Below are 17,599 nucleotides of genomic sequence, written 5' to 3' on the forward strand. Positions count from 1 at the left end.
AACGCCTCTTGCTTATACGTGTGCTTCGGCCATGTTGTGGTTTTGAATGAGGAAGAAGCGGGAGAGATTATCGTTTCTGTTTCTTTGCAGCGTTTTTTCGAATTCACATTGTTTTGAGAGGGATTTCATGAGGTGAGAACCCCGGTAAAGATAGTCGAAGACGAAAATACAGTTAGAAAGTTCAGTTAAACCAAGTCAATTAACCGTCAGTATAAAGATAATATCTGGAGAGCTCTTCGTTGTGTTCGCCTAGCTCAACGTTAGCTAGCTTGGCTAGCTAGCGTTAGTTAGCTTAGCCTAGCTAAAACTACTGGAGAATCCAAATTGATCTCGCTCTTTACTTAACGTAGCTACTCGGCTAGCTAAGTGGCTAGCCGGCTACACGGAATTTGGTTATGCGAATGCGCAACGTTAGCCAGAGCATTGGACTGCGTTGGCAGAATAACGTTAACTAGCATTTGTTTTATTTGCGTCACCAGCAACTTTTGCACCTTTCTCAGCGACGGTAATTGGTGTTGAGGTACTTTTTGACGCCACGAAAACATGTTTAATAAACTGTACGAATGGATCGGAACGGGGATTGCCAGCCTCCGGAACGGAGCGCCTGCGAACGACCAGGGAGAGGGAGTCCAGCAAGATGGACAGAACAGGAGAAAAAGACAGATCAATTGGTAAGTGCTTAGGTGATGTAAAAAGTAATAATTCTTGTAACTACTTGGTCTTCTAACCATAGCAGTAATGTACTGGGTGGTTAGATGCCGGCTACCTTAGCCGTGCTTGTGAAACACTAACGTTATCGTTAAACGCTAATGTTATCGTGTCAGTCATTCTGAGTTGACTGAGAACTCCGTTAGTTTGCCAGCTTGATGATGATCGCGTATTCTTTAGCTAATGAGTATAGAACGTGTATATAGACGGAACGTTTGCTGACTTTAACTACTGAAATCTCTGGCTAAGTATATAAATGAGCTACGTGAGCTTACTTGCTAGGTTACGCTGAATTACAAAGTTAGTCAGTGTAGCTGGGCGCTTTCTAGTGCGATATTACAAGACATGTTAAATTGGGTTAACAGACTTGCATTAGGTTGGTAGTTTTTTCACAGACTAGATGCAGTTTGCTTGCTAACATTACCTTAAAACAAATGAGTTTAAACTACTATTCGCCACTAATGGTGTCTAGTTTCAATAGCATTCTGCTATGTACGCTGCTGCTAAATCTTGCCACAATCCTATGAACACGCGACTGTACGGATTTATTGTTAATCTCGAATTTGTCCGTTTGCTGAAAAGTGTGGAAGACGGGGAGGCTGTCAATCAAGAAGACGCAGTGGTGAAGAAATTCAGAATGGGTAAGCCGAGACGTCTTCATTTGGTTCAGAGCGAAAGTGCAACTAACTTTGGGTAAAATTGCATGGTGGTTTGCATATGATAATTTAGTTGTTAATCAAAGTATGAATGTTTTCCCCAGGCTTGTCGCTTGGTTTAGCTAACCCGCAGATATTGTCTGTGCGCTGTGCAAGATACAAACGAGACAGACGTGATCGACAGAGTACACATTTGTGGTAACTGTACGACTAGTTTATACCCCCAGAACACAAGTGTCTGTTCTGTGGGTATAACAGGTTACTGCATACCCCTAAAACATAAATCATATTCAATGAGGGACAGTTTTAAAAAGGCACTTGGCCAAATATTCGCTGCTCTAGTGCTATTAATGAGGGATTGGTGTATGAAACTGATAAGTTTATACACCCAGGTTTTCCACTTTGATTACAAGGACCACGGTCATTAATAAAGTATTGACAATATTCATGAGCGTAACGTTGATAATAAGTGATCTCCCATTCTTTCGGACAGGAGACTGGATAGACACCGTAAAGATTGCTGCTAAAGGTGTGAAGACCCAGGGCTCCAGCGTGGCTTCGTGGGTGAAGAGCAGCGTGGGCCCCTCCCTCAGCAACATCCTGCCCGCCTCGCCTGGCCCCCCACCCCTGGCGCCCCCTCCGGAGGCCTCGCCCGCGTCCCGTCCTGCCACGCCCTCGTGGGCGGAGACTGAGGTACGGGAACCACCGGGGCTGCCCTGTCTCTGGGGCTGACACTGGGGTTCTGCTTGCACTGAACCCATTAGCGTGTGAGACATTGTGTTCTTTTAGCACACGCTAATCCAGAGCCACTTACACTGCGAGGGAACATCCACCCAAGCAGTGGCAGACCTGCCTAGCAGCATTCCCAGACCGCTCGGTGCTACACGCAACATCGCTAAAGCACGGATGAAAATTGACTATGCTAAACACGAACCGAAATACAGATGTTAAATATATATACCGATAGCATCCAGTTGGGGGCGCTCTGCCATTGAGCCTGGAAGTGGTGTAAATGTTTCCCTCTCTTTTCTGCCTTCAGTTCCAGATGGGGACACCTGGTTCGCTCAGGGAGACTTTCATCATGCCCTCCAGTACCCTGACATGGAAAAGCTGCAAATCAGGTCAGGCCTAATGGCTTCTCCTCACTTCCTGTTTAACAGTTTGTAGTAGAGCAATTTGGGAGGGAAATTTTCCATGAAAACTATCTCCATAATTTCATGAATGTGCCTCTCTTGTTTTAAAGTAAATTTAAACCTTTTTTTTGCTGCACACTGTTATTTTGGCACTTTTGGCATTTATAACCCATTGTTCTTAAAGTTGATACTGTGTTGTGTTTGTGTGTGCATGTGAACCTGTAGCTGGTGCAATGAATGACACGGCCTCATTAAATTTTGAAACTAATTGCTGTGCTGCAATTAGTCGCATTTCTCTCGGGCTACATCATTGCACCAGCGATGGAGGTTACATAACGCATAGCCACAACACCACACAAGGGCCTCCGATTCAGACTGAATTTGTCAACCAAGTTATTGTTTAAAGTGCTAAGTATGTGATGCCTTACTGTAGACAGTTTGCACGTACAGTAGTGGGTACATGTTTTACTGGATATTCCCTGTCAGGGTTCAAGCGGGAGGGGAAAAGTTCATTGGAACAAAAAGTAATTTCTGTCCAATGTTGTTACAGAATTTCCCAAGGGGGGCGCCTGACAGAAAAGGCTTGGGAAGCTGTGCATCAGAGACATAGGTCGCCACTGTAATGGGGAATCCCCATTGTGTAATGTTTGTGTCCTGGTTGTATGTGGGGGTGTTACCTAATTCTCTCTGCCCCCCCCCCCCCCAGTTCACGCAGAGCCCCTGAGGATGGACAGGCCCGCCCTGGGAACGCGGGCCTTCGGGCGACCCTCCTACGCGGACGTCCCGCGGGGGGAGGCGCCCAAAACCAACGGGCACTCGGCGACGCTGCCCCCCGCCCTCGCGCCCAGACCGTGCCCCTCCCCCCGCCTGGGCAGGACCCTCAACTTGACGCCGCGGCGCTCGCCCAGGTCAGTCCCCGCCCCCCCCGTGAAATCCCGGGTAATGTTACCCAAGCGTCCCGGGAAGTCTGGGAAAAGCCATTCCTGCATAGCCACCTGCTGGTAAATCCAGACACCTCCCAACGCAAGATCCTCCATTACATTACATTACAGGCATTTAGCAGGGTTAGAGGGTCTAATCCAATGAGATTTACACAACTTTTTTATTGCATCCATTTATACAGCTGGATATATACTGAAGCAATGCAGGTTAAGTACCTTGCTCAAGGGTACAACGGCAGTGTCCTCCCCGGGAATCGAACCTGCGACCTTTCAGTCACAAGTCCCGATCTTGTGTTGTGTGTGTCTTTCTGTCACTCGTCGTCCTCTCTGCCAGTACGCGTCCTGCTTTCCTCCGTATTTGTGTGCAAACATCACGTCCGTTTCACGGAGGCTGTGAACCTGCAGCGTAAGAGAGCGTACAGTGCCTGATCTGGGTCAGGCTCTGGTACACCGACCCGTTTCTTGGGCACGGGCCGGTTCTGTTACGATTGTGGGCAGGTCTTGGGCACTGGCGACTGCAGCCGATAGGCCCTTGAGGACCCCATCACTTCTTATTTTAAGAGCTTTAATGATCTCATTTGACTCTCTCGCTTCCGTGCGACCGACCATCGTCGTGTTGATGAGAACGGTGCACGCCGTGCTCGCTGTTGTCTCTCAGCCAATCGCAGCTCGGCAGACTGCCCCACCGTTTGGCTCGCACATCCTTCTCAGCAAGATTAAGAGCGCTTTGCAATGCCGTGGAGGTGGAACTTTTATTTTGCGAAATGTGCCGTGCGTAACGGGCGTGTGCCACACGCAGTGGCACTGCGCGGTAGTTTTGTGGTCATTTTTGACCGGGAGAACTTTGGAGCAGGTGGGGTCAGGTGAGAGATGCACGCGGGGATATTAGAGACATTTGCCGTACGAGTTACGAGTAACCAAACGAGGAGGAGGATAGAAATGCTATGGTAACCGTAGCAACGTCTCATCTGGTCGCTTTGGTGTGAACAGGTTCGTTTAGAATCTTGCAAACCATGAGTTGTGCGGAGTTACCTGTTAGAACTCGTCGTGTCACAAATTCTTGATCTGAACTGGCCTTTAAAATTGTATAGAATGTATAGAATTGTAAACACTTTAAAAAGTACACCAATAACACTAGCTCCAGGTTTGAATGTGTGCCTGTGTGTTTAATTGTAATTGGCTTATGTGTTTAGTTGTGGTTGTCTTGAAAGGCCACCATGTTGGCTCTACTACTTAGGAGCTGCTCCACTTGGTTTCATCTCATTTGCTGTGCCTGAATGTGGAAATAATCCCCCTTGTCTGGCTGCAGTTCCCCGGCCTCCACCGGGGGCAGCGCAGGCAGCCCCTTCACCAGCATGTACGAGAAGACCTTCCCCATCCGTGTGGTGCAGAGCCCCTCCCACTCCAGCTCAGCCCGCCTCCGGCGCAGGAGGGCCCACTGCACAGCTCAGGAGGTCAGCCCTGCGGTGTACACCCGCCTACACTCGCACTACACCATCACTACACCTGCCCTACGCTCACACTGCACATGAGCACTATCGCCATCACTACACCTGAGTCTGCATTGTCAAGGGACTGGTGTGGATGTGCAACTGCCGCTCAGCCCTCTTGTGTGTGCTTGTGCCTTGTTTGCCGGTGTATACGTGCTATGTTAATGCGTGTGTTTGTGCGCGTGTACGTGTGTGCCTTTTTCTACACCTGTGTGTTTGTGCCCGTCCCGTCCAGTCGGTGCAGATGGAGGAGAAGGAGGTGTACAGGCAGCTGCTGACCATGGTGTCGGAGGGTCAGTCTGCCCTGTTCCGGGACGGGACGTCCTGCACTGGCCTGCGCTCCCACAGAGACCTGTGAGTACCATGTAAACCCAGGCTTGTGTGCTGGACCAGGCAAATAAGACGCGCTGTTTTATACTTTTACACATTTTACTCATATGGGTGTATTCTCGTACACACGCATATGTGTAAATATATGTACGTATTTATGTGTGTCTATCTCTCTCCCTCCCTCCCTCTCTCCCTCTTTCTCCCTCTCTTCCTGTCCCTCATTCCCCCTCTCCTTCCCTGTCTTCCTGTGTCTCCCTCCCACTCTCCCTCCCCCTCTCCCTCCCTCTCTTCCTGTCCCTCGTTCCCCCTCTCCCTCCCTGTCTTCCTGTGTCTCGTTCCCACTCTCCCTCCCTCTCTACCTGTCCCTCGTTCCCCCTCTCCCCCCGTCTTCCTTCCGCTCCCTCTTCCCCTCCCTCTCTTCCTGTCTCGTTCCCCTCTCCCTCCCTTCTTCCTGTCTGTCCCTCTCTCCCCCTTCCTCCTCCCTCTCTCCGTCCCTCGTTCCCCCTCTCCCTCCCTCTCCCTCTCTCCCTCCCCCTTGTTCCCTCTCTCCCTCTCCCTCTCCCTCCCTCTCTCAGCACCAGCTTCCTGAGCTCCAGTCGTCGGCTGCTCCAGAGCGCCCACCCGGCCGGGTCCTCCGAGGGTGCCAGCGCCCCCTCCAGCCCCCGCCCCGAGTCCAGCCTGGGCTCCAGCGCGCTCCCCAGCCCCAGGGATGGGTCGGGCGGGGCCGAGACCCCCGTCTCCAGCCCCGGCCCCGGCACAGCGCCGGCAGAGCCCCCCGAACCTGCAGCCAGCCCCGCCCAGCAGGGCGACTGCTCCCACAATGCCCTGTCCTCAGGTCAGCATCTAACTGCGTTCAAATGCTAATGAGTATTAACGGTGGTTTGGCGGTTATGGACGTTTAATTGCAGCTTATTAAGGGTTGTTTGAAAGTTGACGTTTAAATGGAAAATGTTAAAGATGTGAAATGTATTTTTATTTAAATATAGAATATTAAAGGTGGTTTAGTGAGTGAATGCCATGTTTTTCAGTTGTTTTAGGCTTCCACAAGGATCTCAGTAATTTTTTTTATTTATTTATTTATTTATTTATTTATTTATTTATTTATTTATTTATTTATTTATTTATTTATTTATTTATTTATTTTTAATGGTCTCGGGTGGGAGACCTTTCCTTTTTACTCAAGGAAGTTCCTTGTAAACACAGAAAAGTGCCCAGAATGTTCTAGAAGCCCAGAATGTTTTTGAAGCCTAGAAGAATTTATTGGGTCTGTAGTACAGGCCAGTATGGATCTGTCATCAGTTACAGAAGGGTAAATATGGGGGGTTCCTCCCTGTGCCATATGCCCTTGGGATGGACTCACATTCGCACCGGTTCGCAACATGAACCAATCAGATAGGCCGGTTCACATTTGTGAACCAGTCAACAGTGAGATTGACCTTGTGCGTTCACATGACAGTGGGCTGCACATAGCTAGATGCGTAGAGAAAGAAAGGGTTTCAACAATAGATCCAGCGTGTAATCACCTGCATCGCCGGTGCTATCTAATGCCAAAAAGAAGAAAAGAAAATTTGATTGAGCTCGCTCTCTAGAATGAACATAGGAGCATTGACTGTGGATGGGGGTGGGCGGGGGTGGGGGCGGGGGGGGGGGGTGTCTCTTTCTCTGTGGGCTGGGTCAGTGGGTGTTGTGATTTGCAGCTCTTGAGAAGGTTGGCTTGCCTACTGTAGCTGTAACTTCACTCATTCCTGAGTGTGCGTGATTGGGAGCATTTGGATTGAGTATTCCCAACTAAAGCGGAAGTTGGGGAAATGAAGAGGAAAAGTTCACTGAAAGCAAAAGCATGTCTCCCATAGCATCGTGGGTAAATAAGGCCCCATGCAGGGGACATGCGATTGGCTGATTTTGAAAAGATGTTTTTCTTCCTGTGCTGCAGATCCAAACGGAGACTCGCTGATTTTTGTGAAGGAGCAGCCGGGGAAGAAGCAAGATGCCTCTAGGTAAGTGATGTAGTGAGTGTGTTCCCGTCATACCTGTCCCCCTGGAACCCTTTACTCCTGTTCACCTGTTCCCCCACACCTCTTCTGCTTTTCTGTTCCCCTGTCTCACCTGTTCTCCTGTTCCTCTCTCACCTGTACACTGCTCACCTGTCCTCCTGTTCCTCTCTCACCTGTACACTGCTCACCTGTTCTCCTGTTCCACTCTCACCTGTACACTGCTCACCTGTTCTCCTGTTCCCCTCTCACCTGTACACTGCTCACCTGTCTCCTGTTCCTCTCTCACCTGTACACTGCTCACCTGTCTCCTGTTCCCTCTCACCTTTACACTGCTCACCTGTTCTCCTGTTCCCCTCTCTCCTGTACACTGCTCACCTGTCCTCCTGTTGCTCTCTCACCTGTACACTGCTCACCTGTTCTCCTGTTCCTCTCTCACCTGTACACTGCTCACCTGTTCCTCTCTCACCTGTACACTGCTCACCTGTTCTCCTGTTCCTCTCTCACCTGTACACTGCTCACCTGTTCTCCTGTTCCTCTCTCACCTGTACACTGCTCACCTATTATGTTCTCTCTGCAGTGTTCCATGTTTCCATGCCGAGTTGTGGATCAAAGAACTGTGAGTTACTCCGATTAAACGCACTGCACTTACCACACTGCACTTATCATACTGCACGTATCACTGCACAATAATCACACTTCAGTAATCGCACTGTACTAATCACACTACAGTAATCCCACTGCACTAATCACACTACAGTAATCCAACTGCACTAATCACATTACAGTAATCACATTGCACTAATAACACTACAATATTCACACTGCACTAATCACACTACACTAGTCACACTGCACTAATCACACTACACTAATCATGCTGCACCAGTCCCAGTGCACTAATCACACTGCACTAATCACACTACACTAATCACACTGCAACAGTCGCAGTGCACTAATCACACTACTCTAATCATGCTGCACCAGTCCCAGTGCACTAATCACACTACACTAGTCACACTGCACTAATCACACTACACCAGTCCCAGTGCACTAGTCACACTGCACTAATCACGCTGCACCAGTTCCAGTGCACTAATCACACTGCACTAATCACACTAATCACGCTGCACCAGTCCCAGTGCACTAATCACACTGTACTAATCACGCTGCAGTCGCAGTGCCCCTCTCACGCATCTCCCTCCCTCCGCAGCACCAGTCTGTATGATTCGCGCGCTCGCGAGAGGCGGAGGCTGATCGAGGAGCAGGAGGCCCTCACCACGCGGCTGTTCAGACAGGTACGGCTGCTCTCCCCGCCTCCGCTCGGGCCCGGCGCCGACGGCAGCGCGCTCCCCCCTCACGCTCCCCTTCCTCTTCCTCCCCAGCGCCTCTCCGAGGAAGGCCACGTGGGCCGGGGCGGCGTGGAGCTGCAGGTTCGCGTCCCCCTAGAGAAGGAGGTTCCCCTGGCGCCCGTCGTCGCGGAGATCAAAGCCGCCCCGGAGGAGCCGGAGTTCCCCGAGCTCACAGAGGTAGAGCGCGCCGCGCTACGGCGGGGAGGCCCTTTCTCCTGCACCTGTGTCCTTCTGTGAGCGTCTGAAACCCTCCGTCCAATGGGCTGCGGGAATGCAAACCCTGGCCTTTGCTCTGGGGGGTCCCTGGCCAGATGTGCAATGACTATTAGTAGATTTGGGAAAGTATTTCAAAATGTAAAACCTTTTTTTTGAACATAACCCTTTTTTAATTTGTGATGGGGGTGCCCTGGACGCCTGGGTGGGGGGTTTCAGAAAAGGTTGAATGGAATGATGTGTGCGTTTGGGTGATCTATTGGTCTTTGTCACTGGGACTTATCATACTGTGTGTTTTCAGGTGAATTATACCACCGCCTCTGTTCACACAATTGATAACTCTGTGTTCAGGTGGTACTGTATATAGTGCTCTCTGTGCCCAGGTGGTATTTAGTGCTCTCTGTGCTCAGGTGGTATATAGTGCTCTCTCTGTGTCAGGTGGATGGCCTGTGCAGGTGGTATCAGGCTCTCTGGAGGTGGTTGTGCCTGTCAGGACGAGTGTGCCTCGTGCAGGGGTTCAGACTCCCTCACGAAAGTGACATCCGTACGTCGGTATAAGGCCTCTGGCTCATGATAGTGTCTGCAGTGCTCAGCCATCATAGTGACCACTCTATAGCAGCAGACATCCCAGGACACACCACCACACCACCAAGGACACACAACCCACACACACCTCAACTCTCACACTCACTCACTCTCATTCACTCATATGCTCACTCACGCACACTCGCTTGCTCACTCACTCACGCTCACTCACTCACTCACTCACGCTCACTCACAAGAGACAACACATACTCACGCACAGTGGCGTGTCACAGAATGAGCGTGTCTTTGAGTGAGTGAGAACGGCTGTTTGTTTGTGCCTGGACAGACCGAGAGGTGGCCTGTCTCCGCCCAATTCACCATTTGAAAAGATGCAGATTGGGGTTCAGAGAGAGTGCACAGATGGGAGGGGGGAGGGAGGAGGGGTAATGGAACCCAATGGTCCAAGGCTCCAGAGTGCGACCACTCGAGGGAGCACATCGAGTGCTTTATTTCCTTAGAAGATAATCTAACAGCAATGTATTTGGTGAAAGAAGACTGCCTAGAGACAATGTTGTCTGACGTGGTGATATTGAGCGACGTACTAAACCTCAGAGCAACTTATCAGACCTCAGAGCAACTTATCAGTCCTCAGAGCAACATACTAAACCTCAGAGCAACTTATCAGACCTCAGAGCAACTTATCAGACCTCAGAGCAACTTATCAGACCTCAGAGCGACATACTAAACCTCAGAGCAACTTATCAGACCTCAGAGCGACATACTAAACCTCAGAGCAACTTATCAGACCTCAGAGACTATCAACTAAGAACTCTCCAGAGCAACATACCAAACCTCAGAGCAGCTTATCAGACCTCAGAGCAACTTATCGAACCCCATTTTAAAGACGTTTTGGGTTTTGGGCGCTTGCTCTTTTGCGCTCGTCATGCACGTTCCTGTGTGCGCATCATCACGTTTGAATACTTTGCGGGACTGAGGAGGGTACAGAGGAGAAAAACACACTGAGTCGATAGAGCTGCAGCAATGCCAGCGTGAAAAGGTATAGGTATCAAATGTTTTAATAAGAATACATTTCTGGATTGCCGGTTTAATATCCTCCCTCCCCCTCCCCCTTCCCTCAGGTGATCAACTTCTACATGAACATGCTGGTGGAGCGCAGCCAGCGGCCGGGCCTCCCGTCCGTCTACACCTTCAACACCTTCTTCTACCCCAAGCTCCGCGGCGCCGGCTTCCCCGCCGTCCGCCGCTGGACCAAGAAGGTGGACGTGTTCGCCTCCGACATCCTGCTGGTGCCCGTCCACCTCGGGGTGCACTGGTGCCTCTCCGTGAGTGCCCGGCGTCCCTTCCGTTCCGTTCCGTTCTGTTCTGTTCCCAGCGGGTCTGTTGTAGCTTTGAGCAAGCGCTTAAACTGAGTATCCAGAGTAAATATGGAGCTGAGCACATTGAATGAAATTAGTATTTTTATTATTAGGAGGAGGATTATGTTTGTTCTCATACGCACTTATTCACTCACTCCACAGTCACTCTGAAGCTAAGGCAGTAACTTAGTTTGATCGCTAAAGGCCAACTATTGCAGCCCTTGAAGAACAGCTGTTTTCTTCTTCTGTGGTTTCAGGTGGTGGACTTCAGGAAGAAGAGGGTCACGTACTTTGATTCTATGGGAGGCAGCAATGACGAAGCCTGCAGGGTATTGTTGTGAGTGTCTGCAGCGAGAAGTGGGGGTGGGGCGGGCGGGGGGGGGGGGGGGGGGCTATTGGAATTCTTCACTTGCAGGGACAGCCAATGGGCGTCAGGGTTTGTCCCGGACACACTGATTGTAAAGATAAGTGCAGGCCAGGCCCCACAGTTATAAAAATCACTGGATATTCAATACTGACTAATGTGCATACATTATTCAATCAACAGATATTCAGTACTGACTAATGTGTTTACATTATTCAATCAATGGATATTCAGTACTGACTAATGTGTTTACATTATTCAGTCAATGGATATTCAGTACTGACTAATGTGCTTACTTTAATCAGTTTTCTTTGTTGCTGAGGTTTTTCTGCTGATATACTTTTGACTTCTGAAGGAACAACTGTAGCCTAAATCGTAGACCACTAGGGGGCTGTTGTTTATACTGACTCATATCTCCTGAGCTCAAATAATTAGGTTTCATTGAGAAGTTCATGATAAACCAGGATGAATATGGTAACACATTTTCCTGGTTTGTTGTTTGTTTTTGCATAGTATTTTGTTAATTTACTTGTTTTCAGTGAATTGATAATGAAGATTGCTGCTGTAAGGTTAGCTTTTATCAGGTTATGGATATAAAACATTTGAATCTCTCTCTTTCTCTCTCTCTCTAGGAAGTACTTGGAACAGGAAAGTCAGGATAAAAAAGGCAAACAGCTGGACACCTCTGACTGGGTCCTTCAAAGCATGAAGCGCAGTGTGGGTATTGCTGTTCTGTCCCCTCAGACTCTGGTAGACCTCAGATAGCTGCATTTACCTAAAGATCCCTTCTCATTGAGTGGTACATTATTTTCCAGAGGGGTTTATCTTCTGTCACAGAAAGTTAGTGGGAGGTGGGAAAAGAGCAGAAAAATGTGTTGGAGGTCCCCTTGTCAGGAGTGTAAAAGTGTGTTTGAGGTCCCGTTGTCAGGAGTGTAAAAGTGTGTTTGAGGTCCCGTTGTCAGGAGTGTAAAAGTGTGTTTGAGGTCCTGTTGTCAGGAGTGTAAAAGTGTGTTTGAGGTCCTGTTGTCAGGAGTGTAAAAGTGTTTGAGGTCCTGTTGTCAGGTGTGTAAAAGTGTGTTTGAGGTCCTGTTGTCAGGAGTGTAAAAGTGTGTTTGAGGTCCCGTTGTCAGGAGTGTAAAAGTGTGTTTGAGGTCCTGTTGTCAGGAGTGTAAAAGTGTGTTTGAGGTCCCGTTGTCAGGAGTGTAAAAGTGTGTTTGAGGTCCTGTTGTCAGGAGCGTAAAAAGTGTGTTTGAGGAAGGTCTAATCTAAACATAATAATTCTTTCCCTTCTGTCCTTTGCAGGAGATCCCGCAGCAGATGAACGGCAGCGACTGTGGCATGTTCACATGCAAATACGCAGAATACATCACCAAAGACCGACCAATCACATTCACTCAGGTGGGCATGCTCAGTAGCACTGGAAATGCAGCCAATAAAAAACGCATGGTGGAGCTATAGAACTCCATATTTTTTTAAAAAAAGAAGAGAAACAAAAGATTATTAAAATTACTAATGCAGCACAGTGCTCTAAAAGCTTATTATTTAGTGGTCCATCCCATCAGCAGGAAAACGTGACCAGTGTAACAGCTGCTCGAACCCTGGGAATTTCTGCATGCAGCTGCGATTGGTTTTGAATTCATTAATTAATTATTATTTTAATAATAGGAATAATAATAATAAATATAATAATGATAATATCATAATCCTTTCTAAGTGATGTAAATGTCCCTGTCCTCTCCACAGAAACATATGCCCTATTTCCGGAGGCGAATGGTGTGGGAGATCCTCAATCGGAAACTCTTGTGATTTCCAAGAGCAGCTGCGGAACCGAATGCAATTGGCTGAATTGACATTGAAGTGGGAGGAGCCGGTCGCATTCCCGCCCCCATCTCCGACTAACTTGCACCCCTCAGCCAATCCCCCTCCTAGCAGGGAGGGTTAGAGATGGGGGGGGGAGGGAAGCAGTCTGACACCATGACCCGGTGCCCCCTTCATATGGGGCCCCTGCCATCACACCCTGGAGATCTGAGACACTGCCAGTTTTGCACTGGGGCCCCCTGGGCCTCTTTGACCCCGCCCACTACGGAATCGGCCTGCTATGACGAGTAAATTATACAATGTACAGTTTACAGACAGCGATTTTACCCACACTCCATTCTTGAATCACGTCCTTGGGCCTCAACCATAAATATATATTTTTGTTATGGAAAAATGGGTTTCGTGAATCCAACTGTGCAGGAAGTGTTACTCGTTGTAGCCTCTAAGGCCAGGCCCCTTTTATGGTTAGCCTTCCTAGTGGTGAGAGCGGTCGTACAGAATGCATGCGGTTTCCCCTCCCGACCTCAAGGGGGCGACGAACACCGGCTGGCCGGACCTGCATGTCCTCTGGTGCGACGGCGTAACTTGGCCGTTGGCTTCAGGCGTCTGAAACCGTCACTCTCAGGATCAGAATTACGTTTCCAGCAGCTGGCTCGGTTCGACTCCGAAGCTCTTTAAAATCGAAAAGAAATCGTTATTTCTCAGAAAATTTGTAGGACAAGCACACGTGTATTTTTTTATAGCGTTGAGGCCGGATAACCCGCTCGTGCGAAAAGCAGCGGTTGGGGGGGGGGGGTTGTGGACCTACCCTGATTCTTTTCTTATTTCAGAAATCGGTTCTCTAATTTTACTTGAGGAGTAAGTGTAAAAGCCTCGCTGTTTAATGTTGGTTCTGAAGAGCGAGGCGGGATTTCCGCTCCTCGGCGCCAGTACAGTACAGTACAGTAGTAGTAACTCTAATATATGATGTTTATGAAGATCGGATTTGATCTGTAGGACGGACAGACAGCTTTGGGCAGCTGTCTCCTGCAGTACAGTGTCACCACTTTAAGGGCAAGAAGAGGGCTGGAGAATAAATATGTTTATTTTATTGTTGCATCCAGGCCCTTTTTGGTTGTTTCTAGAAGTTTTTTGCAGGATAATTTGCAGCTTTTGTATATATATATAAATACATATACGTACGTCTTAAGTACACCGTTTCTTGGAAGACTTGTATTTAATATACATTTTGTATCTTTTATTATCCATTTTTTAAAATCTAGTTTAAAAAAAAGAAAGAAAACCTTTTGTGGAAATAAATGCCTTAAGACGTTGTGTGGTGTCTGTTATGAGTTCTTTTGAGTGTGTTTTTGTGGGTCCCAGGCCACGGTGATCGAATGCCTTTTGTTTTGACGACACCTTAAATTGGGGGGTCCATCTCAATGAACCCCCACATCTCACCCCTCCACTACAGGCTCTGCTTCATCAGCTAGTTAATACCCTAGCACACGAAAGCATGTTCAGTTGTTATGCGGATCTGCCACATCGTTAAGGCCGTCCAGCTTTCACCCCGAGGAAGAGGAGGAGTCGTGGAGAACAGGGTTCGAGGAAGCAGGCTGTGATCCGTCATGAAGCTTTATCGCCGGATTAATTTTTGGATATCGGATAGCGTGATCCAATTTTCAATGTAAATGGTAAATGGACTGCATTTATATAGCGCTTTTGTCCAAAGCGCTTTACAATTGATGCCTCTCATTCGCCAGAGCAGTTAGGGGTTAGGTGTCTTGCTCAAGGACACTTCGACATGCCCAGGGCGGGGTTTAAACCGGCAACCCTCCGACTGCCAGACAATCGGTCTTACCTCCTGAGCTATGTCGCCCCAATGTCCTATGCATTTACCATGGCTGCGACCCCCAGCGTCGATTTGGCGGGGGGGGGGCGAAGAGAAGCTGTGTGCTCTCTTGAGGCTTGTGACCTCAACCGCTGTTCGCCGGCCGGGCGAGTCCCTCGTGAACAGTGAAGCGGATGGGCTACAACAGCAGACACTCCTGCCAGCTTCCACTCCTGTCGGCTAAGAGCAAGATGATAAGACTACGGTGGCCATGTGATCACCGAAACTGCACGTGCACTTAGCCCATTGTGCAGTGTGCCAAACCCAGGTGGTCCCAGTGCCAGGTTTGTCCCGGAGTCAGGGTGTGCCTAATTAGCCACAGTGGTGCCCAACAAGCAGGAGAGACCTGGATATGTTCTGTGGGTAGACCTATACTGCAAGCGTGTGGGTAAGTATCTTCCCTGGTTGCCAGGTTTCCTTTGTCAAGGGGGAACAAAATATAACATTCTTTGACATCTCCAGTCAAATAATAGAATGAAGCATAGATCACGGAGTTCCATCCCGGAATAAAACACACTGGGCCAAATGTGAAAAACAGGATTTTAATTAAAAAAAGGAAAACATGACATCATTTCAGTCAAAATAAAAACTTTTTTTTTTTAAAGTAGTTTCTTTCATGAATGAAAACAAAACAAGCGCAACAAAGAAAACATTTCATGGCACAGAAAAGGAAAAAACAAATCAATCATTTAACAGCTTAGTACAAAAAAAAAAAACAGTTCTGGCATAAATAAGAAAGGACAGTTGAAACGGCTGCATTGAGAGAGATGAGGCGGTTGTGTGATTTTTTTTTTATTCTACTGCTTTGCCGTGAAACCCGAGGAACGATGTGACCACGAATTAGCAACACTATCCCTCCCGTTCTTCCTCTACGGGTACTCCTCTGCAGAAGCACGCCACCACGAACGCTACTTCCTATAAAGCCTTTGCCTCCACCTTTATTCATATTTCACTCCTAGAAACGTGATGCATTTGAACTGGAGATCCGAGATTCCGGCCCTTTAACAGAGTGACTTGAACACCAGCCAAATATACTGATTCTATTTATACGGCTGAATGACTTTTTTTTTTTTTTGGAAGGCCTGTTGGACAAATCCACTCAAATTAGTACGATTTTTGTGGAAAGTGTTTTGTTTTTAGTCTGGATACTACCTCTTTGTGAGGGTGTTCTTTCAAGAAGATATTTTTCCCTTGAGCATTAGCCACACCTACGGTCGAACCACTTAAAAAGCTACTTTCATGGCCTTCATCTCAAAATCAGTTTAGATTGACATCCAAAAATCAGAGCGTTGGAAGAGCTTGTAACTGCTGGAAAGCACTCAAGAAACACAATGTCTGTTCTGTTTTTGAATTTGAGTAGTTAAAGCTGCCTGAACTCCTTTCTCCTTCTGGTCTCTTTGCATAGATATTCCACCTTCTCTTCCTTTGCTTTGAACAACCAGTATAGCTAAGCACATCACAAACTAATTTTCACATCCTTTTAAGTAGCAGCAAAACATTTGAATCGGTTAAAGAAACCCTTAAAGCTATACAAACATGGCTGAACCGAGGATAATGAGAACCTGCTGTTTCTCTAGATCAGGGGAGGCTGGATCCGAGAGGGCCACATCGGGGACACACGAGAGACGAACACCAACCTAAACATCTCCCAAGGACGGAGCACTCAACCACCCTCACTGTGACCTGTGATTGGACGCCTCTAAAGATGAGTTCTTACTATTGGCTGAGGTTATTTCCTCCAGAATCTTGTGAACATTTCCATAGGTCATTTCACATTTTTTAAAGTATATTCAATCTCTCTTTGAAGATGCACTGGAAACAGGTTCTATAATTATTAATGTTTGGCAGCTATGGGGGATAGTGGTCCTAACATCATATAAAGGAGGAAATTGAGTCCCTAAATGCAATTAGCAGTTAACATTTTCCTGCTCATGTACAATAATTGTGGTTTTTCTTTTTGGTTTGGTTGGAACAGGTCAGTTTGACCGTCTGAACAATAATTTTGCCTGTTTGTGAATGTGGCACATACATCTTTCTAATCTCCAGTGACAGAAAAACCTCAGGTTCTACAATCTGTTGGAAGAACAATAGCTATTTTTTTGGGAAGAGGGTTCCATGTGAGGACCCATTCATGGGGTATTCACAGAGGACATTGTGTATTATAGCGAAAAAACAGAAAACAACACATTAAGAAACCTGGTCATATTCCAACAAAAACAATTTGATTGACAGCTTCCCGACTGGTGGTTGGCTTCATAGTCTTTGGTAAGGAACACACACACACACACACTTGCACACACATAACCACACACACTCACACCCACAAAGACAAACACACACAACCTCAGAGAGAAAGATGGAGTGAGCGAGCGAGTGAAGGGAGAAAGGGAGAGAGACGGGTACAGAGTGTGAGTACTGCACTTCATCCGCATTGTTCTTCTTTTTTTTATCTTTCATTACAACAGCTTTCATATTTCATGATGGCGTGGCTACATCATAGCACACTCTCTGCCACACCCTATTTTGCCTTCTAATAAAACTATGTATTAGAATGACACGATTTGCATATTTAAGTAAAGCATTCCCTTTAATGCTCCCAAACATGGATATTTGTCTGAGAGCTAAAATCAGGACAGTTCCATTAAAGGGAAGTGACAGAGGCTTGGATTGGGTCAGGTCAGTTTACGAACTGCAGAGATGGCTTACATATGACCTGTTACTGTCTCAAACAGATTCTAAGGACTGACCAAGAGATTGTTGGTGCTCGGTCCTAAAAAAAAGGTTTCTTTACCGCTTTGCCTCTAAACCAAATTTGTTATATTAATTTCTGAG

General features: G+C 47.7%; 1 protein-coding gene across 1 annotated transcript; it reads left to right on the plus strand.

Moving 5' to 3' along the window:
* The first annotated feature begins 17 nt into the window (after positions 1-17).
* Positions 18-14,211, plus strand: senp1 (SUMO specific peptidase 1). The gene is made up of 18 exons (XM_064300277.1): positions 18-671; positions 1,291-1,349; positions 1,858-2,057; positions 2,404-2,485; positions 3,204-3,405; positions 4,748-4,892; positions 5,164-5,282; positions 5,834-6,093; positions 7,192-7,255; positions 7,830-7,868; positions 8,463-8,547; positions 8,635-8,834; positions 9,253-9,358; positions 10,479-10,682; positions 10,973-11,052; positions 11,712-11,796; positions 12,382-12,477; positions 12,823-14,211. Exons 1-18 carry the CDS (start codon positions 544-546, stop codon positions 12,883-12,885), a joined length of 2,217 nt encoding a protein of 738 aa, XP_064156347.1. The 5' UTR covers positions 18-543; the 3' UTR covers positions 12,886-14,211.
* The last annotated feature ends 3,388 nt before the right edge of the window (positions 14,212-17,599 follow it).

The sequence above is a fragment of the Anguilla rostrata genome, chromosome 11 (assembly GCF_018555375.3).
Source record: "Anguilla rostrata isolate EN2019 chromosome 11, ASM1855537v3, whole genome shotgun sequence".
Lineage (NCBI taxonomy): Eukaryota > Metazoa > Chordata > Actinopteri > Anguilliformes > Anguillidae > Anguilla > Anguilla rostrata.

Bases quoted from the DNA above. Each gene is read 5' to 3' on its own strand.
- senp1 (XM_064300277.1), top strand. From the start codon at position 544: ATGTTTAATAAACTGTACGAATGGATCGGAACGGGGATTGCCAGCCTC. The intron at 7,256-7,829 runs GTAAGTGATGTA...TTCTCTCTGCAG, and splicing joins AAGAAGCAAGATGCCTCTAG to TGTTCCATGTTTCCATGCCG. The intron at 11,053-11,711 runs GTGAGTGTCTGC...CTCTCTCTCTAG, and splicing joins GAAGCCTGCAGGGTATTGTT to GAAGTACTTGGAACAGGAAA.